The 24,688-nt window shown below is 36.4% G+C and overlaps 1 protein-coding gene across 3 annotated transcripts; it reads left to right on the forward strand.

Moving 5' to 3' along the window:
* The first annotated feature begins 258 nt into the window (after positions 1–258).
* LOC104870718 (zinc finger protein 709) lies at positions 259–23,702 on the forward strand. 3 transcript variants are annotated; one of them, XM_010636462.1, is made up of 4 exons: positions 259–489; positions 19,248–19,374; positions 19,689–19,749; positions 20,928–23,702. In XM_010636462.1, exons 2-4 carry the CDS (start codon positions 19,341–19,343, stop codon positions 22,735–22,737), a joined length of 1,905 nt encoding a protein of 634 aa, XP_010634764.1. In that variant the 5' UTR covers positions 259–489; positions 19,248–19,340; the 3' UTR covers positions 22,738–23,702. The 3 variants fall into 3 exon arrangements, with proteins under 3 accessions (XP_010634764.1, XP_010634755.1, XP_033612310.1); XM_010636453.1 differs by having other exon boundaries at positions 259–446; XM_033756419.1 differs by lacking the exon at positions 259–489 and adding an exon at positions 503–556.
* Positions 23,703–24,688: the final 986 nt, after the last annotated feature.

Here is a 24,688-nt window from a genome sequence, read left to right on the forward strand (position 1 = left end):
AGGTGTGAAGGACGCGGGGGCAATTGTTCTGAGATGTTTTTCTGCACTGCTCTGGCGGCGGCCTGACAAAGTCCACTAAGAAAATAGGGCCAGCTCTGAAAAGCCACGAGTAAACTGTTTAACTGCAATTACGGACATCACAGGGAAGAGCCTGGTCCAGAAATCTGCGGGTAACAAGCTCATTTGGGATCCCCTCAAGCAGACAGAGATTTGCTCCTCTTCTCACCCTCCGCTCAGAGGAAAGGAAATGGAGCAGGAGCCAATCAGCGGTGGAGGGGCGGGCTGCTCGAACTGTCCAATCAGGTGGGCCGAGATAGGAAGGTTCTTCCGGTGTCATGGCGCTACACTGTTGAGAGTCTTCCTGCAGGCTAGACCGCTTTCTTCTGTGACTTGTACTGCGGCGGGCTGCGTGGAAGGACGCTAGAAGACCCTCGCGCCACGCAATGGTGACGTTGTGGGGCGGGAGCCCTGAGATGGGATGGAATCCGGGTGAGGTCTGGATGGAAGTGGCCAGAACCAACTCTGGTGAACTAGACTCCGTGTTTAGCTGCAGATCGTAAGGTCTTCCCGGTCTTTGGCACTGAATCAGCCCGCGTCTGATTTGCCCTTTGCTGGCTCAGGGCCCGTTCCAGGTCCCCAGCGTGCTGTCCCCACTGTAATATTGCCAGCACAGAACGCGCGCGGTCTTGGGCAGCCCCCGACATCGCTGCCTCTCCACCAGTCTCGGGAGAGTGGGGCCTCGAGGAGACTTTGATTCGGGTGTGGGCTGGAGCTGGGTGCCGCTGTGGTGTGCTTGGTCCCTGGTCTCGTTTCTTCCAACAGCAGACCTGGAGGATCTGACGTTTATAAATGATTGTGATGCAGTGGCTCATACGCACAGCTCGTCTCCCCAGACTTCTGCTTTTTAAAATTGATAGTGATTTCCTAAGCTTCTTCTTCGTGCCAGCATTGCCACTCATGATAGTTGTCGATAAAGGCCCTGAGAAGCCAAAGAAAAATTTAACATTGCTGGTAATGAGCTCAGTGCTGCGCCACTCGCCAAGCACACAGTGAACTTCTTGGGCTCCATCTACAGCAAAGAAAAAAAATCATCTTATTTAAATGAGACCTCTACCCACAATTACACTAGACTATTTTAAGTATGGCCTCCACAGAGTGTAAAAGGTTGAAAAAAAATATGGAGGGGATCTTAATGTATTAGCAAAGGCAGGTAAAAATGTTTCTGCTAAGGACAGCTTCCAGAAGGGGCTGCCATTTAAACCTGTACTGAGAAATGCATTGAATTAGGGCATTTGCTGGGACAGTGATATGCATATGAGTGGAAAGGGAGAGTGGTGTCATCTCTTTAATTAACGGCCATAGTTCTTTACTTGATTGTAGGCATCTTAAAAACATTGAAACGCTGTTTGAGGTAGACTTTATATAAAGGAATAGGTATAGGGGCAGAACCCCAAATGGAAGTTGCACAGGCATAGCAAGGGTTAGGCATAAGGCGTTTTCCAGGTAGGGCAGAGCAAAGGTGAGTGGAAAGGAAGTGCAGGAGAAGGGAATGACAAGAGGTGAAGTCTTAACACCTACAACAGAGAAGATCTCTGGAGGTTAGAATGTTCTTAGTGATAATAAAGGAAGGATAGTGTGCTGGCTTGATCTGAGAGCAGGTCAAAGGTCACAGTCCTAAAGAATGAAGGGAAGATAGTCATAGATCATCATCATGTTACTGCTGATCAGTTCACCTGGTAATTTTTGAGTCAAGATTGGGAATTAGGAAACTGCCTGGCCTTGTTGTAGGTTTAAAAATAGGGTGAACATAGTCTTTGAAGTAAAATAAGAAGGGGTTTCTCCAGGTTACAAAAAATTTCAAGGTGTAGGTAGTGCTTTTATTATACATCAGGAATTTTATTATAAATCAGGAGTTTTGCTCTGAGCTACATCCACCACCCTGATTTTTTTTTTTTTTTAATATTTGAGATTAGGTCTCACTAAGTTGCCCAGGCCAGGGTGAACTTTTGACACTGTTTCTACCTCCTTGACTGTTGGGATGACAGGTATATACCACCATGCCAGTTTAAGGTTGGGGTTCTTTAATCACCATGACTTAGCAAGATATCAGTGCTTGTGTAAAGTAATCAGTGAAGTATGATGTGCACGCCTTTAATCCCAGCTACTGGACTGATTGAGATGGGAGTATTGCACCACCAGGTCTCAACATTGACAACTGACAATGACACTGTTTCAATATAAAATAATAATTCTGGGATGTTTCTCCATTCAAAGTAACTTCTTTAATATGCATCAGGTCCTCCAGTACTGAAGAATAAAAGAAAAATTATTCAGTGGAGATCTAACTTGAGCTTTGAATTTTATACTTTTTTTCACATTAGTGGTATGTAGTACAGTGCTTTTTAATGAGTCACTGCTCTGTCAGCAACAGGATACCAAGGGTGACCAGCTAGTGATTTACATTGTACTGGATTCAATAAATTACATGGTATGTTTAGTATTTTACTATGAATTTGGCTTTGTGTTACATAAATTTCCCTAAATATAGATCAAAGTAAGTGTGTGGAGCAGGTATAAAGAATCCAAGGCTTAGCAGTGATGTTTGTTTGATCACGTATATTGTGTGCATTTTTCAATACATTTTATTTTTAACTTCCTTTGTATTGATCAATTTTTTCCTTTCTAATTTAAGTAGTGTCTCTAGACTCATTCCTTCGACTCTCCTTAAAGTCCTCTGTAGAACTTGATACTCATCAGATTATTTCCTGTTTTGAATGCTGTACTAATCAGATTTTCTAGAGCAACTGAAACAGGAGAACAGTATGACTACTACTTGGAAAGGGGTACACAACTCTGGATTTTAGGGGTTTTTTTCATTTTTCTTTGTTTAGCTTTGGCGATTGTTTGTTTTGTATTATAAAGAAGTGTCCCACTGTCGTCGTCCTATCTAGTATGTGTCACCGGGACAGGGGATAAGATAGAAATTTTCAGTGAACAGATACAGAGCTGAGCCATTTGAACACAAGACACCAAGCATATGCAAGGCTGAAGAAAAATCATTTCCATTCCTACTTTTAATTTATATTGACTCTGGGAACCCTTCTAACTGCCTTTCTATGCTAGTTTACCTTAATGTTCTCAAGGCATGTCTGTCCAGCACTGTCACTCCAGTCTCTTCTTTGCGATGATTAGTGTCTCTGAGAGGAAAGATGACCATGAGCCTTTGTAACAAGTTCAGTAAGAGACTGCAATCCGTGAAATCCTCCTTGGTATCTCCTGAGTTCCCTGCAGCCCTTCCATGGAGGAAGCCCATGGCAATGGCCAGTAGGGAAGGCACAGCTGAGATAAAGCAGAGAACTTCAGTTCAAGGCACTCTGCAGTTTGGCCTTTACATCTTTTAGTCGGTATCAATTAAGTAGAGTTTTAGCAGTTCTTGTGACTTTGTTTGCCCATTGTAGGTACCTTCTCAATTCAATAGCTTATGTGTCCACTGTACCTTTTAAGTCAGTGGTTTTTAAGCATTGGTGATTTTGTACATTAGAAAACATATGGATGTAATAAGAGAGCTTGAGCAAGGTTTAGTAACATCTTGTAGGTAAAGGTCAAGCATGTTGATCAATGTCACATAACACACAGGACAGCCCTCATTAGAACTAAACAGTGGCTCCAGGTATCACTGGTGTTTTTGTGCTTGACAGCCCTGTTGCAGGGCTGGATTATACCCTGGCTCATGTACATGTACTTACAGTGTGCTGGAATAGGAGTATGTCAGAGAGTTCATCCTGCATTTTACCTAATTTACTCAGTATTATTTTCCAGTTTATTGGTCTTGTTCTGAGTACATTTATTTGTTCTGACAAGTGCCAACTATTCCCTTTCTCTCTATAACATCTTATTTGCCTTTCCAGTTATGCAAAAGCAGCCTTATCTACTTAAATATACACCATCCAGGCTACCACCACTTGTGGGAAATAGTTTGTTTCTAATAACCAACCAACTCTAGACTTTTTCTAACTTGATAAGTGAAATTTAATTGCTTTTCATTTTTCTCACTTTTATGTCTCCATTTTTTATGCTTTCTTGTTTTTTTTCCAAGCCTTCCTATAAATTATCTGCTTATATCATGTTCTATCTGTGATGAACATTCATATTTTGATAAAATATTTTTTGTTGTTGTTCAGAGTATTTATCACTTATAATCAAAATACTTTCTCGTTATTTTTCCATGTGTGTGTTAATTTCATTGAGTGGTTTCTTTGCTGAATAGAAATTCCATTACTTTTTATATCTTTTCAAAGTCACTTTAACATTTATAGCTTTACAGTTTTATTCCTGAAGATTTCCTCACTCCTAGATCAGAAAGTAATTTTCTTATGCTTTCATTCATATGTTATATATAATTTTTTCTTGAATCTACCTAGAGTGCTCCTTTGAAAGTTTGTGATGCAAAACTCAGATTCATTTGGTATATGAAATGTGCCATTTTACCACCAAAAAGAAATAATGAATCACATCTTCTGATATGTATTTCCAACCTTATGAAATCTTTTAAAGCAAATGTATTGCTTGATATTTCTTACAAATTCTGTGTGTCTACATCTTGTCTGAAGTTCAAGCTTAAATGACTGTAACCGTACAGCATGCTCCAAACAATGGGAAAAGATAGCTCTCTAGTTTTTTTTTTTTTTTTGAGATTCGAAAAATGCAACACTATCTTTTTATTTTTCCAGAAGGAATTCTAGTAGATCTTTGTAGAATCTATAGTTTTTTGTATTATAGATATGGTTTATTAAGCACATAGTAATTTAAAGAATTCATAGCATATTCATAGCACATTGCCTCATCCCACCTAAGTCTGTACATTGGTCACTTGGTACTTAGATTGTCTTGTCCAGTTTTATTTGTGTATATTATTCTTCTCTTTGGAGATGTTGCAGACCCTTAAACACTCTTTTGACACTATTTATAATTTTAATAGTTGGTTATATAAATGCTTAGTGGTAGGTGAGATCACCTGTAGATGTTAATAATGTCCTTGCTTTACAGTGATATGTGAGGAGACATTTTCTTTAACAAAATTACATATTGGCACAAACTGAGTGAGGAAGCAGAGAGGACCATTTAATTGACTCCTTTCCAGGCAGATTTTAGAAGGATTTGCAAAAACTTTAAGCAAGTTCAATTTTCTAATTAAGTATATTTTTGAAAATGTAATTTCTTCCCTATTCACGTGACCTGGGAACATTCTTGCACTGTTGATTCTATTAATAGCAAAATACTTTTTCTATTTTCAATGATAATCCACTAAACACCGTATTTTAACAGATATTTGACTTCTCTGTAAATTTTGTGTTTTCTGACCTTCAGATCAAAATATACTATTGGTAATTTGTGTTCTGATTTGGTTTCATGTACCTTCACTATACTGACATAGATTTAAGGTTTATTAAAAATATGAGAAACACTGATTTTTCCAGTTGCATTTGGCAACAGAGATCTCCCTGTCACCTTTTTCATATTATACATCTTGATTCTTTTATCATTTGTGCATAAAAATTTTGTCTTTTTCATTTTGTCTTATGCCACATTTCCTTTCTTGCCTTTTAACAAACTGAATTTTTTTCATGTGATGGAACAGCGGAGGCCGTGAATATCCTTATTTCTGATGTTGAAATAATTTAAAGTATTGCACTCACTATGCAGTTAAATTGTGTCTCCATTTATTATAGCACATGCCTCAGATATCACTAGTGCTGAATTTGACAACCTGTTAGCAGGTGGCACTTTCTTTACTGTTGAGCCCCTAAGGATTACTGGATCATACACGATGAGCAAAATACACATAAACTCAGTCTCTCACCATGTGATGCTCTGTGAATTCAGGACTTTTCACCAAAAAGGCCGTTACCAGGTAGAATGATACCACCTTGTCCCAGAACTGAGCCAAAGTAAATTCTTTATTTTTTTCTGAATCTGAAGTATTTTATTCAGAAATCATAGCGGACTAAGAAAACAACTATATGTTTCATTATTGCAGAAACCAGCAGTCACTGTATTACAATGTGACTACCCATTTTATATTTTCAAAAATTTTGAGTTTTCTCCGTATCCTTACCAACGGTCATTACTATCTTGAATATAGTTTTAGTGACGGTTTATTGTTATATAACCAAGCTTTTGATAATGACTAGTGACAAACATGTTTGTAAAAGCTTCAAATACATGCGTTCTTCTTAAGAACATTTTTGTTCCATTTTCAAGATGAGGGAAGACTGATGTGAAATTACTTCACTATCTTTTCTTTCCTTTTTACTTTCTTTTTCTTGATTTCTCGGTTTTGTGTGTGTGTGTGTGTGTGTGTGTGTGTGTGTGTGTGTACTGGGGATCAAACTCGGGACTTTGTGCTTATGAGACAGGCTGCGGCTGAGCTAAATCCCCAGCCCTGTCTTTTCCTTCTTATTTTGAAAGAAAATGATAAGTGTACAAAGTTACCTGTCATTAAACTTTAGTTCAGTGAGAATCAGAAACAGTTTTCAGCAGATTAATAATTGAAGATTCCAGTATATTTCAGGATAGTGGGAGATCATTGGAGAGAAGAGAAAAATTTGGTTTGGCATCAATGAAGTTACTTAATTCTGCAAATTTTCTGTTGTTAGAATAGGAAGGGGAGAAAATCTGTGAGTTTGGCATTACTGGCTGTCTTGATGCTGTGAGCCAAAGTAAACCTCTACTCTTTAGTATTTACTGAGTTTGACCAGTTTTGTTTAGAAAAAGTATATTAGCATAAAACTTTTATTAGTAGATGCATAAATATGTAAAAAGGTTCATGTGTTTTTGTTTGTTTTGAGACAGGGTCTCACTATGTAGTTGAGACTCACCTGGAACTCACTATGTAGCCCAGGCTGGTCTTGAATTCGCAGTGATCCTCCAGCCTCAGCCTCCCGAGTGCTGGGATTACAGGCGTGTGCCACCGTGCCAGTTCATGTTTTATTATTATTAGTATGTTTACCCTCTTAAAAATTGTACTCAGAATTTGAAATGTACCTTAGTGTGAGATCACTTTTCTAGAATATTCAAGGATCTGGATTAAACCACAGTATAAAAAAATTAAAAGAAAAATAATTGAATTTAAGAGAGATTGGATTGTGCTAAAGTCAGAATCTAGAAGACATACCTGTATTTTCATTTGCATTGAAGAATTATTGTCAATAGCCAAAGTGGCAAAACAGCATAAATCTACTTCAGTGATTCTGTTAGTAAGTTTTCACATACTGTGAAAAAGTGACAGAACTTAAGAGGAATAAAGATTTACTTTGGGTCAGTTTCAGTCCTTGGTCAACCTGATGTACTGTCCTGTGTAGCAAGGCAGAAAAAATACTTAGAGAAGTGCGTGGTGATGGAAAATTGTTCAACCTTATTGTATCGAGGAAGAGTGTGAGAATGAGAGAGACAAGGTGTAAGGAGGAATGCAGTGTACCACTGTAGAGCATAATCTCATTGGCCTTCCTCCATTACATCAATAAAGGGGTAAGAATCTGCATTGCACATTCTACCTCAGAACAACCAATCAGCTTGCAACCAAGTCTTTACATCATGGCATTTGGAAGACATTTTACTTCTAATTCATAATAGTACTGAAATGTACAGAAATAGTGGGTTTTGTTCATATGACAGAGTATTAGTTAATCTCAATAAGAAGGATCTGTTGACATCCTTGACAACATGAACTAATCTGGAAATCATTAAGTGAAATATTCTAGACATAGAAAAAGTATCATAAAAAGAACAGATGGTACTTAGTGTCTAGAACCCTCAACCTAACAGAAGCAGAGAGTTTAATGATAGTTGACTAGTGTGAGCATTTAAAAATGGGGAGATACTAGTGAAAAGGTACAGTGAATGTTTTCTGTAGTGCAGTACACTTCTGGGTATTTCACCTCGACACTGGAAATGATACAGTATCTCATGTACTTCTGAAATAGCTAAGAGAAGTTTTAGAGTATTCACCACATTCTCAAAAGGTTAGCTGGTAGATATGCTGACTTTGACAGGCTGGGGGGAATCATTTGCAATATAGACACACTTTGACACATCAAATTGTATACTTTAAATGCATACAATTTCACTTGTCCCAGATTTGCATGTCCTGGCTTCTCATGTTCACTTCACTCATCCCTGGGCTGCATGGGCGCAGTGAGAGTAGTGTGGGAGCTCAGGAATGTGCTTCACCTTCTGAGTGTGGGTTCCCTGGTGAACTGCAGGGCAGCCAGCTTCTTCCCAGACCCACTTCCCCATTGCTTCTTCTGGAGAAGTTGTTTGCAAAAAAATACAAGTTAACTTGAGGATTTGGAAACTTCTCATGATTTTGGAAACTAATGTAGAGCATCTGAAGAAGTAAAACAAAACAACAAAAAAAATAAATTATTTGTTACATTTAACATAAGCATGCCCAAAGATCCAAAGAATGATGAACAGCTGAACAAATCAACCACGGTTATTTCCAGTGCATCTCTCTGATTTCATCTAACTGCACCACAGGATGGACTTTTTGCCTTTATCATCACATCACTAAGCAGAGTGTTAACTTGGTTAGAACTCTTTGGAATTTTTCATAAGTTAATAATTAAGGTTAGTAAAGTATTTTTATGCTGAAAAAATTATTTATAGTTTCTTTCCCACAACCTACTACCCAGAGGACTGTAGGGAAGGTTGTATCTTATTCACTCACTCACTTTTTCCAGACTCTACTCTTTCATTCTTTCTGGTTGTTTTGTAAGTTGCTGTTTTTGATGTTAAAAATATTAGTTTTTTTTTGTTCAAGTAATAATGAATTAGAATTTTTGACAGAATAAAAAATTGCTAGTATGGAGATTATAAAAAATTGAAAAATTTATAGGGAATTTTGGTATACAAATTTATCACTTAATGTGTCATGGATATTTACTTCTTAAGTTGTCAACACTTGAAGTAACCTAATTTATTTATAACACCATTTTCTAAAATAAATTCTATTTTATCCCATTGCTGCCTTCAAATCCCCTCTCTTCCCTAGGTACAAAGGATTTGTTTCCGTTTATTTTCCTTCCATTTTTTTCCTTTTTTTCTTGTCCCTTCCTTTCTCCCTCCTTCACCCGTCCCCTTCCCATTCCCATTTCCCAACATCCATTATACACGTCAGTCTTCATTTCCACTTTTAGTTTCTCGCACTAGAGAAACAATCTATTTCACTTCGGAATGTGGTCTCAAGGTCCATCCATTTGGGCTGTTTCCAAGATTTAGCTATTATAAACTGTGCTGGTATATAAACATGGGTATGCATATATTACTGGTATGATGCTTTTAATTCTTTTGGGAAGACACTAAGAAGAGGTATAGGTGAGTCAGATGGAACTTCTAGTTTTAGTTTGAGACTAGTCTATACTTCCACCAGCAGTTCCTTTTTCCCCACAGCCCCTCCAGCATTTGTTGATTTTTGATAGCAGCCATTCTTTCTAGAAAAACACCATTTTTAAAATAATTTTATCATATACTGTTGTTTACATCTAGTATTCAGCATTTTTTTATATGTGAGCTTTTAACGTGATTTTTTTCTTTGACATTCTGTGTGCTGATATAATATTTACATGTGTAGCACACATGTTATGGTTCACACATAGTTTAATGACAGATATTTGTGTACTAAGATGTGGATATACACTGTGCTGCAATGTCTTATTTTTAATTCCAGTAGTTTTAGTTGGGTAAATTTTTCCAACATATATCATGATACTGTATGAAAGTGAAGACTTTTTTGCGATTCATTTTAATTTCAATTCATTTTTATCTTTCTGTCTTCCTTGTGTTTTCTGTGCATCTTCTATGATATAATCTTAGGTTTTCTCAAGGTTTTCATTGTAATGGGTGACACTGATTTATTATTCAGTAGCCCATTTTTACTACTTTTAATAATTTCCTGTTATTGGAGCCTATAATCCTAAGTGAATATGGAGCAATGGAATTTACAATTATTTGTTGAGTGATTTTTATTCTTATCTTGCTGATGTTTCACTGGTTTCTGACATGGACAGGAGGAAGGCTTGTGTGTAGCCAAAGCTGAAGAGGACATGTGATTAACCTATGTCACACACACGTAACAGAAGTAAAGGCACAGCAGATTGAAGAGCACTGATCATCACACTGAACACAGTTTTAGAGGTGGAGAAAGCAGGCAAGAAATGATACATGGATGTGTGTACACCATATTCACTCCAGACAGTAACCTGACAAGCAGATTCCCCAGCAGTGTCAACAGGTGCATGGAGAGCTGGCTGGAGCTGCTCTGGGAAAGCAGAGAACCAAAGGGGATGAACTGTTGTCAGTCTGTTGTGAGAGCTTACTTTAAATTATTTCCATTATTTAGTTAGGATACGTTAAGGTTTTGTTGTTCTGTGATGATGAGTATTTCTTGGATTTTTGAAAACTGTTTCCTCTGCAATTGTTGGATAAATTATTATGCAATAGTCAATGATGGTGGGATGGTGTTGATTTTAGCTATATTATTACAGGGTTTTTTTTTTTTTTTTTTTTTGCCCTTTGTCTTATTAATTACTATCAAAGTATTTTTAATCTTCAGAAACATTAAACAATCTGTGATTTTCCCTTTAGCTTTACAGTTTTTATTGTTGTTTTGTTTTTGTATGCTGTTTGATGCTTTTCTTAGTAAAATATTAAGGACTGTTAGTTCTTCTTGGAGAACTGCATTTTACATAACAGATAATTCTTATTTTCTTTGAGGTACAGATCAAATACTGTTAATCCATAATAGATACTGTAGGTTTTATTGGATTGCTGTGAGAGTGGTGTGTTTTTGTAACATTCTATTTAATATATTTCCTTATGTGTGTCTTATATTTTTTATATTTTAAAAATACTTTATTCTTTTTCTTGAAAAAATGTAAGTTTAATTCATTTATAATTTAAAGCTTGATGCTTTGTAATATTTGGGGCACATAGTGAGACTTTTTTTCAAAATTAAAATATCTATGACATTTATAATTCTCATTTTCAATTTGCGTTTTGGTATTACCATTCTCTTGTCATTATTCCCTGTCTTGTTCATCTTTTACAATGTATTTACTCCAGCTTTGTTAATTATTGTTTGAATGTTTTTGATGCAATGTTTTGCTAAATATACTTCTTATATACTATATATTGAAATGAATGTATTATTTACTTGAAATTTATACCAAAATTATCACCTAATTCTATACCTTTTAAATTCATTTCCTGATTTACTACTGAAATAACATATTACTTAATAATACAAGTGGAGTGGGAATGTAGTCCAGTCATACATCATATGCTTTGAGTGACTGAAGTCCTGGATTCCTTTCTTCCTCAAACTGCTTTTAAAAAATTGGACTTTTAAAGCTGTTCCTGCCAATAATCTCTGATTTTTCTTTATTGTAATCTATGTAACATTTATATTTTGCAGTTGAAGGGAGATTTCATATGTTCTAGCAATTTTTATAAAAGTTGCTTGGAAGAAAACAGTCTTTTTTGTAGGGGGGGCAGTACTGGGATTGAACTTGGGGCCTTGTGCTTTCGAGACAGGTAGCAGCACCACTGAGCTAAATTCCCAGCCTTATAAATATTTTAAATGTTTCTAATATATAGTGTCTGAGTACTGTAAGTGCATTAGAATGAATAATTTCTACATTCTGTTTCTGAAATGTCAGAATTTCCAACTTTAGTCATCTGCTTGTGTATTTAGATATTTTTACTTATAGCTCAATGACATTGTGCTGCCTACTATTTGAATTCCAAAGAATTTTAAAATATATTTACAATTATATGCTAAGTGCCTACCGAAACATCTGTTAATTTTCTTGTTTTGACCTTAAAATTATGATTCTCTAATTTTAGATTTCCTAGAAGCTGGGTTTGCACATTAGTAGCACCATCCAGAAGGCAGTACAAATGGCATTAATAAAAACTGTTTACTGAAATACTAATAGAAAAATTTCTAAATAAGATGAAAAAGTTAACACAGATTAGTGAGGTTTATAGAACCCTAATTAGCATCAGAAAAAAACTTTTCCCTGACACGTCAGTCAGTATCCCAGAAAGCCAACATAAGGACAGAACTTCTATTTTCTATAAAATAGGAATTATGATATCTGGATTGAATAACAATAATACAGATTCAAAATAAATATCAGTACATTCTGAGTAATCAAGAAAAGACAGGCTCAGCAAAAACATTTTATAAAGGAATTCAAATATGTGTAGAACATGTGTACTGTGAGATGTATTATAACCTAATCATCCGTTCCTGTCTCTAGTGACTGCCAATTCATGTCCTTTTCAGTACTTAGTGTTAATAAAACATAATTAGTTGCTACACTCTAGCTTAAGCCCTTAATGTATGAGTCTTATTTCATTCTGTCACCATGGTAACTGTTAAGACCTTTATTTTTGAACAGATGAGGAAAATGAGACTGTAAGTCCAACAGATTGTTTACTTGCATAGAATTACTAAGTTGCCATTTGAGCTGAGCCACAGTCTAAGTGTTCACAGCTTTGTCTTCATTTTCTTTTGGCTCTCAGCAGTTACAGCAGTCATGCTTTCTCAGAACTATTGCTCATCACAGTTCATCCCCTTTGGTTCTCTGCTTTCCCATAGCAGCTCCAGCCAGCTCTCCATGCACCTGTTGACACTGCTGGGGAATCTGCTCGTTGGGGTGCTGTCTGGAGTGAATATGGTGTACACACATCCATGTATCACTTCTTGGCTTTCTCCACCTCTAAAACTGTGTTCGGTTTGTTGATTGATGATCAGTGCTCATCAATCTACTGTGCCTTTATTTCTGTCATGTGTGTGTGACATAGGCTAATCACTTGTCCTCTTCAGCTTTGGCTACACACAAGCTTTCTTCCTGCTTACAGGGTACCTTTCCATGCCCCTGTCTTACATTATGCACTGTACCCCTTGTGACTGTGTCTGTGTTGGGGTTTTGTCCTGGGATAAGTTCAGTTATAACATTTTGGTGACAATAACAGTTTCCCACCCTGCATCACATGAGTGTAATATAACCCAAGGCTTTCTCTGCCACATTTTTCCACATGAAGTTGAATGGTAGCAAGAAGAGATTTTACTCACCTTGGGTCAGATCTCACTGACTGTATTCCTCATTGTGTTCTCTCATGTCTTCATCGTGGTCTCCATCCTAAGGATCTCCTCTCCTGAGGGACAGCAGGTGTTCTTTTCCATGTGTGCAGTTTATCTCATGGGTTCTCAAATACTGTTCCTTATTTGTCAACTACTTCTATCACTTTGTTTTTTGTTTTTCAGTTTTTGAGATAGAGTCTCACTATGCAGTTCAGGCTGGCCTCAAACTCAAGTTAATCCTCCTGCCTCAGCCTCCCAAGTGCTGGGATTATAGGTGTGCACCAACGCACCTGGCTCCCTATCCCTATTTTGGAAATAACTGAGAGAGACTGTTTGGAGAATCTGACATACAGCATTGATAAACCCATCATATTCAGTCTCAGTACAATAATCAGAAGAACAGAATGAAAAAGGCCTTACTCATGAAACTTTTATCTCAGAGTTTTGTGGCAAGAGGAATGGTTAATATGGGTACTTTGGCCTCCGTATTTCTTCCTTTTCTCCCATCCATCTGTTCTTGCTCCTCTTCACTCTTTCCCCCTACCATTCATTGTTCTTTCTGTTTTTTCTCATTTCTTCTTTCCTTCAGAAATTTCAAGTATCTTAGCTCTAGGGTCACAATGCTTAAATATGGCCCAATAATGTGGTATTCTATGTGTTGTTGTAGTTCCTATGCAGCTACAGGCCACTGAGAATAGCCAAAACAACTATGTCCCTAGTAAACACCTAAAGTGTCACCATATGTCCTTGAACAAAGCTTCAAACAGATACTCTAGATTGAATGATGTGATTGAGTATCAGCAGGATTCAAGCTAAAGGCAGTTGCACTTTTTGAAAGGGAGAGTAACTTCTAAAGTGCTTGGGACTAATTACAGAAATGATTTGATAGATCAGCTGAGGTATGAGGGTCAAGGCACAGTTTTAGAAAGGTAAACAGAGCATATAAATCTGTAGACACCGAACAGCTTGTCTGTATTCAACTGGAATAATGAGGAAGCTCCAGTGCTCTGGAAAATGTGGACAATTCACAGATGATGCATTTTTTTCTGTAAATTTTTTCATATAAGATGAGTTTTTGCATCTTTGTGTTTTCATAAGGAAAAACTGATTCCATACTTTAAATCCTTGTACAGTGTGGAGGGCTGTTGACCACAATAAACTGCAGAGTACTGGAGAGCAGGTATCTCGCGTGCAGATGGTGTTGGGGGTTTGTTTTTTCTGAGGTTGTGACTGAGTTTCACAGGGCATTTACTGGAAAATGTTTTGTTTCGCATGCAAAGATTTACTGAAATAAGTCTATAATTTGTACATATGATGAATATTTGTAAAGTGCAAGCTTAGAGAAAGACCCATTTATGATTTTATGATTATTAATTATGATATGTTTATTAATATGCTAGAACCACCTTGCAGATTAGTATAGCTCTGTGCCTATCTGTGGATGATTGGCTTGGAGGCCACATAATAAGGAGGGAAAAGCCACCCTGTATTGTGGTTGATGCCCACCACTAAGCGTGTATCCTAGATGAAATAAAAAGTGAAAAAAGTCAGTCTCCATTTTTTCTGTGGAGTTCTGGTATTTGTCATTGCCTTTAGATGTTGATCTCCAGTTTCTTCTGATTTCTAGTGCCATGTCTTCTGCCTTTCAAAGGAGATTCTTTAACAGGGAAAGAGTCTGAAAGGAAGGGGCAGATACCAGATGTAATCTCTGAGGATATGCCCTTTTCCTCACTCAGATACACCCAGGCATGTACTTTGCTAATATCCTAGGCATCTTATCAAGCCAATAAGTTTGCTCAGAGTTCTTATCATCACATGACTCCAGGTGAGAACTTTACTGTGGTGAAATAAATATGTTGAAGAAGAGAAGTTTTCAACCTGCGAGAAGGAAAAAGCATATTATGGAGAATTTACTGTGTTAACTGAGATGTTCCTGCCTCATCACAGGGAAATGATCAAGAGTGGGGTTATATTTCAGCTATCATTTTGGCACTCCTGCTACAATTAGCCTTCAGAATTTCAGTTTTCTTTGTGGCCACAGATAAAGGGACATTGCCTGTCTGAGGCAGCTAAAATATTTTCTTTTTTCATCTTCAGTCCTTTGCATAACTATTATATTATACTGGCTTCTTTAACAGATAATTATATTCCCTTTTTGGTGTGCTATTATATGATTATTGAAAAATGAGTAAATTTAGAGGTAAGGTGTAAGAAAGTCCATGTCACAAAGCCAAGTGTCTTCTTCAAATTTATGCTCTCTGTCATTAGTACAACTATTCTATTGTGTCTTGCTCTTACTTGGACCCAAGTTCTTTGGGCCTGGTGGTTTTCTCCACACAACACTGAGTGTTGATGTGCAGGAGCACACATGTGGTTTCATTTTCAGAGACAACAAATAGGAGGAGCCCACTGAGTACAGTAAGAAGCTGTACTTGGAAAGCTACTAGCAAATCGTGCCGCAGTACACTGACAAAGGCTAGGTCAAGTCAACATTGTGGGAGGAAGCTTTTGGTTAGAGTTTATCATTTGGGCTCTACTTAAGTAGGTAGTGTTCTTATTTCTCTTGTCCTAGTAGGTAGGAAATGGAGTAGCCTTGCATCATGAGGAAGTGTCTGTATGAACTGTCAAGCAGGCACTTTGGCCAGAGAACAGGGTTTCTCCTGTATCAGGCACTTAAGTTAGAAGCTCCCAGAGTATTGCTGAGACACATAAGCTGGCTCAGCCTGACTTTCTCTACGAGTGCTATTGACTGGTTGTATGAGAAGGACCCTTGTAGACCCTCTACACAAAATGGTGATTGTGTGGTCCAAATGATGCAAGATGTATGGGAGTTGTGGTGGAGGTATAAGGTCTAGTAGGAAGTGGACAGAACTAGCCTTGGCATGGCCTGGGCCTCTACATCAGTCAAGGAGTCTTTGTTCCTCTATGTCATTTGTCACTGGTGTACATTTGGCCCTTTCTGCTTCTTTAGATGAGCGCAAGACTTCTGCTTGGACCTAAGCTTCCTGACTTTACCCTGCCTTTGTCAACTCTACCTGCAGCCCCACTTTTCACCATGCTGAAAAGAGAGCAGGAGTGCCAAGATGTGACTCCTGACTCCTGTGTGAAGTTTCCATTGGGTGTGGCTCTAATGTGTTGGGTGCCCTGTTTTGTTTTGTTGTTGTTGTTGTTTTGCTTTCTCAACAGCAGATCGAGCATTATGGTTTACATCTAAAATGTACCCCCAAAGTCTCATGAGTTTAAAGGTTGACTGGATTTTGAGGGCCCTGTCCTCATCAGTGGATTCAAATACAGATGAGTTCTGTATTTGAATGAGCTATTAGGAGATGGAGTATTATTAAAAATGGCACTAGACAATAGGGACATGACCTAGAAAAGTGTATTTTTGTATGCAGGTCTGCCTATGTTTCGCTTTCTCCAGCTGCCATGGTTTAAATATCTTTTTCCCTGCCTTACCACTTTGCCATCTTGTTATTATGGTGGAGCCAGCCAAACATCAACTGAAACTTTATGAGCAAAAATGTATCTCTCTTCCTTTAAGCTGTGTGTTGTGTATTATCCCTGAAATAGGAAATAGGACAATTAGTGATGCTAACTTTGATAATTTTGATAAGGCCCACAAGTTGTATTCTGAACTGTGGGCTTCATTGTGATGAAAGTCAATTCCAAAATTTCAGATGCTTCCCCACATTGTCAAAAATCATTATGAAGTGTTCATAAGGACCTTGGAAATAAGAAGAAATGTTTAACATGCCTGTGATGAGGCTCAGTACTGGGCATTGGCCAAGCCTGCTTAAACTCTTGTGTTATACTCACAGCAATTAAATAAGTAAGTAAAATGGGTAGGCTTCTATGGATGGCTTGCAGACATTGTTTTTAAAAAATGACATACTGAATGAGGTAGGACTTTGTGTGAAAGCAGTGTAACAGTAGGGAGAAAACCCTAAGTGTAGGCCTGCAAGCACATCAGTAATTAGGCATAAAGAGTTTTCTGTGTAGGGAGGAGCAAAGGAAAGAAGACAAAATGTGGGAAGGTAGGATGGAGGGTGGCAAAAATCAATTCATGAGCCAGTTGTTTTCCTCTGAAAAGGTTCTTACTGTGACACTAGAGGGGTTATATGTTGGCTCAGTTTAAAAGTGGGTCAAAGGTTATATAGATTTGAAAGAGGTTTAGAAAAAGATACACAAATATTGGGATGCTGCTAAGTTCACTTAATCATTTTTGAGGAAAATTGGAAATTTTCTTTGTTTTGAATTAAAAATTGAGTACACAGCATCATCTGTGTGTAATGGGAAGGGTGTTACTCAAGGTTGGAAAAGATTACAGGGTATTTTTTGCTGTACTGATGATCGACCCAGGACTTTCACTCCAAGATACCTCCAGCCCTTTCAAATTTTTAGTGTTATCTTTATAAACTCTTGACAGGACAGTGTTGTACAAGCTGGGGTTGAACTTATCATCTTGCCTCAGCCTCCCAGAGTGGTTTTGATCACAGGTTTACATTACCAAGTCCAGCGAGGGTAAAGGTTTTATCATCACTCTATGTATCAAGATCTCAGTGTTTGGTTAAATTATACATCATCAACCATTTGTTTCATTTCGAGAAAGTTTTAATTTTTGTTCGTTGAGAATACATGGGCCAGTCTGAAAGTAATTATGGGAATATTCCTACTCTGGACACTTGTCTGTGAGTTTAAAATTAGTTGTATAATATATATACATACATACATTATACATACATATACATTATATTATACATTATACATATATACACTATACACACACACACACACACACACACACACACACACACACATATTGTTCTTCCACACTTTGTCTGGCAGTTTCTTTCAAGATCATGGCTCTTGTTTAATATTTGATGTTTTCTCTTGGTTTAGATATATTTTCGTCATTTTTAAGATTTGTATTCATTTTTACTTGTATACAAAATCTTTATCTTGTATACACTGCACTATTGTCTTGCTTACCTCCCAAGATTTTTATAGATTTTAATTTCTCTTTGTTATTCTGACAGCTTCTTGATTTTCTTCTGAGGGAACATTCTTTTCACATATAAAACATATTTCCCTATGAATTCTCAATGTGTTCAAGTTTATATTTCCCATTTTAATATGTAATTTAGTTATTGTTCATAGAAGACTATACAGTATATGCTGATTTCGTAGTACTTCTATGGTTCTCCTTGATCATATATGAAACAGACTGTAGTTTCTTCCAAGGTTGTCCTGAATCAATGTCTTATTTACATGTGGACCCACTGAAGATTGCCATCTTTCCTGTGATTCACTTCTCATTCCCTCTCATAATACAATATTGTCATGAAGAGTAGATTTTGAATGTCTTTTACATACATTACACAAGCTGTCACCTTGTTTACAAGGTATTGAACATCGTTAGGCTTTTATTACACTAAACAGCTGTAATTTTTGATAAATAAAAAGTATGATTTGTGACAGGTTTTTTTTGAAGCTTTTATTATTAGTGCCTAATAACTAAAAAATATATGAGTGGTTACCACTTGGTGTTACTGAGCTATAAGATAATATGCTATCTTCCCCTAATTTCAACGTCCTTAGACATACTCCAATAAAACTTATTTTTCCATTTTTATAGCTCATATGCTTTTATTTTTTTGAACTGTTTTTCATTGGCATTTTTAATTATTACTCATAATCTTAATGTTCAATTACGTTTTTTTCTACAAATCCAAACTCAAGTTTCAAAGTTCTAAGTACAGTGACTCAATTCAATTCCAGAAAAATAAAATTTGAAGTGATATTATTTAGTCTATTAAAACATTTCATTAGACATTCATTTGCCTTAGTGTATTATATAGCTGAGGTGATGCAGCAGGATAATCTGCACTCCTATTCTTCTGTTGCTTTAGCAATGAATTGCAATGCTGTGTGCAATAATGTTCATATGAATGGAGAGTAAGGGTTTGGTGATCAAGACATGGAGTTAATATTTGAGGGATTCAACCTTAATTCAGATTTTTATGAATGCAGTTGAGATGTTCCTGACCATGAGTCTCAATTTTCTTCCTTAAAATACTGTATATTTGTAATTATTTAGGAGGCAGTGACCTTTGAGGATGTGACTGTAACCTTCACCATAAATGAGTGGGTTTTGCTGAATCCATCCCAAAAGAAGCTCTACAGAGATGTTATGTGGGAAACCTTTAGAAACATGGCTGATATAGGTAAGGATGACATTATCTTTTCTTTTCTCTCTCTCTTTTTTTTAAATTGGTAACGGGGATTGACCTCGGGACCTTGGCTTGCGAGGCAGGTGGCAGAACCGCTGAGCTAAATCTCCAGCCCAGGATGACATCATTTTCTAATTTGTACACTCTCGAATTGGTTTTTGCCCACTGGTGCAGTTTCATTAATTAGAATATGAAAACATTTTGATGATTATCTAGACCTGGTAACTTTATACCATGAATCTGACTGGAATCTATAATTTTTATGTAATAATATATTGATTCATTATATTTCTGTATCTACAATTCAGGAAGAAGCTGGATGAATCCGCAAATTAAAGAAGTATATAAAAATTTTTGGAGCAATCTAAGGTAATTTGTACTTACAAGATAAAAGAATGTTCCTCAAGAGTCAGAGTGAGCAGAATATTAAAACCAAGCTAACAGTTCAAATGATACCATATTCAAATTTATTTAATTTCACAAACATTCTGAAAATATGTATACAGCTTGAGTACCTATAATCTGACATTTGAATATCTGAAATCCAATTTTGGAAAGTCAAGTGTACTGATTTATGCAATAAATGACACTATCTGATATATCAGTGTATAAAAATGTTTCTTCTATGATCCACATCATGAAAATGTATGAAATTGCATTTAGACATTAGGTATATGCATATATAAAATGAGTAAATTTTGTGCTTTGATGGGTACCCAGCTTCAGGATATTTATGTATACATGTGTATACAAGACATTCATTATGTACAAAATTGCTGTCCTTGTGGCAGTATTCAAAATTCAAATAAATAGTAGTGTTTGATAAAAGCTGTTTTTTAGCCACAGATTGAGTCCATTTATGTTTTCAAATTCTTAGAAGTCATTCTTCTACATTGTTGATGGGAATGTAAAGTACAACCACTTTAAAAGTCAATTATTTAGATGTTTCAAAAGTAAAAATAGAAATTCTATTTGATACAGCTATCCATCTCCTGGGTGTATTCCCCCAGGAAAAAGAGTTAAAATTATAGTGATACATGCATACAAATGATCAAAGCAGCATAGTTTTCAATAGCTAAGTTCTAGAAATAGCCTAGATGTACACCAGTTAAATGCTTATATAAAGAAAATTTTGGATAGGTGCATGCTTATAAACCCAGCATGCTGGGAAACACAGGCAGGAGGATGACAAGTTGAAGCTCAGCCAGGGCTATTTAATAATTGATAAGAAACTTTCACAAGTGCTGGGGAATTAGCTCAGTGATTCCTCTACCTGCCTCGCAAGTGCAAGGACCAGAGTTCGATCCCAGGTACCAAAAAAAAAAAAAAAAAAACCCTTTCACAAAATAAATTTTAAAAGTTGAAGGTATAATTCAGCACTAAGACCATGCATTTTATTCTCAGCACAGGAAGAAAAAAAATAAAAAAGAAATCGTGCCACCTATTCAGCCATATAAAGTATGAAATCACCATCCCATGAAGTGAAACAATTGTCTTAGAAACTCAGTAATAATAATGTGATCCTTTTTAATTGACTTTTTTAACAGAAGTGAAGAGGTAGAAAAATATTATGAATGTAAAGATTGGAATCAACATGAAGAAATATTCCTCTGGACTCCAGATTCTAATGTGAACATTAAAAAAACAGGTTTCAAACAAGCTGAAAGCCTTCCTTGTAGAAGGCCCCTGACTGATCATGTATCACTAACTGTACCCACTATAGCTCACACAGGACTGAAACCGTATGAGTGTGAGAGAATCAAAGAGAAGTTGCATAAATGTAACGAACATGGGAAAACCTTCACTGAATTCCAGTTCTTTCAAAAGCATGAAAGTATAAACCCTACAGAGAAACCATGTGAACATATGCAATGTAAGAAAACCTACTGTGATTCCAGTGAAAGAACTCATGCTGGGAAAAAGCCCCTTGTGTATAAGAAAGGTGTAAAAGCCTCCAGAACATGCAATTATGTTCAGCTTCATGAAAGAAATCACAGTGGAGTGAGTCCCTATGTATGTAAACAATGTGGAAAAGCTTTTATTTCTTTCCACTCTATTCAAATACATGAAAAAACACACACTAGAGAGAAGGCCTATGTATGTAAGGAATGTGGGAAAGCATTTGCTCATTGTAATTCCTTTTGCAAACATAAAAGAATTCACACTGGGGAAAAACCCTATGTATGTAAATTGTGTGGGAAAACTTTCAGCAGATACTATGATTGTCAAATACATGAAAGAAATCACACTGGGGAGAAACCCTATATATGTAAGCAATGTGGAAAAGCCTTTAGTACACACAGTAATTGTCAAAAACATGAAAGAAGGCATACTGGGGAGAAACCTCATGTATGTAAGCAGTGTGGGAAAGCATTCAGCACACACAGTCATTGTCAGAAACATGAGCAAAATCAGACTCGTGAGAAAACCTATAGATGTAAGCAATGTGAGAAAACCTTCTGTTCTAAGTGTTTATTATGTGAACATAAAAAATCTCACACTGCAGAGAAACCCTATATCTGTAAGCAATGTGGGAAAGCCTTTAGCAGACATTATGATTGTCAAATACATGAAAGAAGCCACAATGGAGAAAAACCCTATGTATGTAAGCAGTGTGGGAAAGCTTTTACCACACAAGGTCACTGTCAAAGGCATGAAAGAACTCACACTGGGGAGAAACCTTATATATGTAAGCAATGTGGGAAAGCCTTCAGCAGACAAGGTACTTGTCAAATACATGAAAGAATTCACACTGGGGAGAAACCTTATATATGTAAGCAATGTGGGAAAGCCTTCAGCAGACAAGGTACTTGTCAAATACATGAAAGAATTCACACTGGGGAGAAACCTTATATATGTAAGCAATGTGGGAAAGCCTTCAGCAGACAAGGTACTTGTCAAATACATGAAAGAATTCACACTGGGGAGAAACCTTATATATGTAAGCAATGTGGGAAAGCCTTCAGCAGACAAGGTACTTGTCAAATACATGAAAGAATTCACACTGGGGATAAGCCTTACGTATGTAAGCAGTGTGGAAAAGCTTTCAGCAGGCATAGTGATTGTGAAATACATAAAAGAACTCACACTGGGGAGAAACCCTATGTGTGTAAGCAGTGTGGGAAAGCATTTGCTGATAACAGTTCATTTTATAGACATAAAAGAACTCACACTGGGGAGAAACCTTATACATGTAAACAGTGTGAGAAAGCATTCAGTACACGCAATGATTGTCAAATTCATGAAAGAAGTCACAAAGGGGAAAAACCCTACATATGTAAGCAATGTGGGAAAGCATTCACTACAAACAAGTATTGTCAAATACATGAAAGACGTCACACTGGGGTGAAATTCTAGGTAGGCAAGCCTATTTTGAAAATCCTGTAAAGTGTTCTCATATAATGGAGACTTGTAGAAATAAGTAATATAAAATATTTGATGTCAATTATATCAATGTAATTTTGCTCACTTTGTTTCACACAGAGACAGTATATGCATAAAATTTTGTTTTAACCTTCAGATTGTTACTTTTCATGTTTATATTTTCATAACTTTCAATTTGGTGATAATTTTCCCACTGATTGTACCAAAAAATTAACCATACTGTTCTGAGTGCCCCATTGCCACAAACCAGCAGGACCCTGTTTTTCAAATAGTATATCTTGAATTATAGTATTATATCAGTCCAAACAGTATAAATTATGCTGTAAATTGTCAGCAACAATATTTTCAAAGGAATTTTTGTCAGCATTGGAATGGTTTTGAGGAGAATGGTTGCTGTTGGATGTAATGAGACAGATGCCTTTATTCTCTAATGTTGTGAATGCTATTCTACCTTTGGTAATCATTTTTTGCCTAAAAACCTGAAATAATGAAGAAAAGCCTAATTCATGAGAGGTATCAGTCAGTCTAGTAAAGAAAATTTACAAATTTGATTCAGATTTTACTTGTTTTAGATATAAATTTATATCATTTTCTCATGATGTGATTAACTTACGGTAACATAAAAACATGAGCAATGCATTAATTATCCCTAATGCAGTGAGCATTATACTAGCTTGTCCTGGCCTTAATTATGCTCAGGCACGTAATTAGTCATGAACTGAGTAATATTATCTAAACTTAGGTCTGTTTTATAACAACACATGAAGTATCTGATGTAATTCATGGAATATAATGCATCGTAGAGAATACTTTTGATTTTTACATACTGAAACATGTCTAACTTCATTGCAGTGCACTTCTGCTTCTTACTATCACCAGGAAGATAGGTAGTTTCGATTGCTATTGGTTTTCCAAGCCATGATGGAATGTTTAAAATAGAAGACACTATCCAGAGCAAATTAACATTTCCACTGCTTTATCACCAATAAAATCTTGCTGGTGCTGGTGGTACATTCCTACCCACTCGGGACAGGTGAGAAGAAAATAAAATTGAGGCCAGCCTAGACAACTTAGTGAGACACTGTCTCAAAATAAAAATATGAAAAAATAAATAAAAATATGAACGGTCTAATGATAAAGCTCAATGCTTTAGTACTCCTTGGTTTTATTTCACAGTACCAAATTATTTTAATATCATATCCATGTTTGTCCTTTTTTCACTTAACCTATAAAAGTCCAAGCCATGGGCGGGGGATTTAGCTCAGTGGTGCCACACTTGCCTTCTAAGCACAAGGTCCTGAATTCAATCCCCATAAAAAAAGAAAAAAAAGTACAAGCCAATTGTTCTGATGCACCTGAGCCAGGATGGTCATGAATTTGAAGCCAGCCTGGGTAACTTAGATCTCTTTGCAAACTATACATTTGTTCTCTTTATATCTGCATTTTAAGTTAAAGGAAACAAGTTTAGGTTCTGACCTAAACCTAGGATCAGATACAAAAAACAACTATCTCAAATTAAGATTTCATTGCTCAGGAAATATTTTCATTGTAGTATTTGTGTAACACTCATATGCCTGCATCACTTTTTAAAAAAGTGAACAGTGAAGCAAGAGTAAGCTACTTGTTCCATGTTCTGAATACAGAGGCATGGAAATACTACATTTTTCATTGCTGTTATTGGTTTGTTAGAAAATAAGGTAGGATATCAAAAACAATGGGATTATATCAAAAGAATGCCACACAGTGAAGAAATAACCTACATAATGGAAAAACACTGCCAACTACTCAAGAGAACTAATATCTACTATATACAAAGGCCTCAAAAAAATACTTCCAATAATAAAAGACCCAATTGGAAAAAGTAGGCTATAGAAATATACTTCTCAGAAGAAGTACAGATTGCCGCTAAATACCTTTAAAAAAA

The sequence above is a fragment of the Fukomys damarensis genome, unplaced genomic scaffold (genome assembly GCF_012274545.1).
Source record: "Fukomys damarensis isolate Sample0158 unplaced genomic scaffold, DMR_v1.0_HiC HiC_scaffold_4, whole genome shotgun sequence".
Lineage (NCBI taxonomy): Eukaryota > Metazoa > Chordata > Mammalia > Rodentia > Bathyergidae > Fukomys > Fukomys damarensis.

Coding starts and splice junctions, on each gene's coding strand:
- LOC104870718 (XM_010636453.1), top strand. Junction 19,375..19,688: donor TAGAAACATGGCTGATATAG/GTAAGGATGACA, acceptor TCTACAATTCAG/GAAGAAGCTGGATGAATCCG. Junction 19,750..20,927: donor AATTTTTGGAGCAATCTAAG/GTAATTTGTACT, acceptor CTTTTTTAACAG/AAGTGAAGAGGTAGAAAAAT.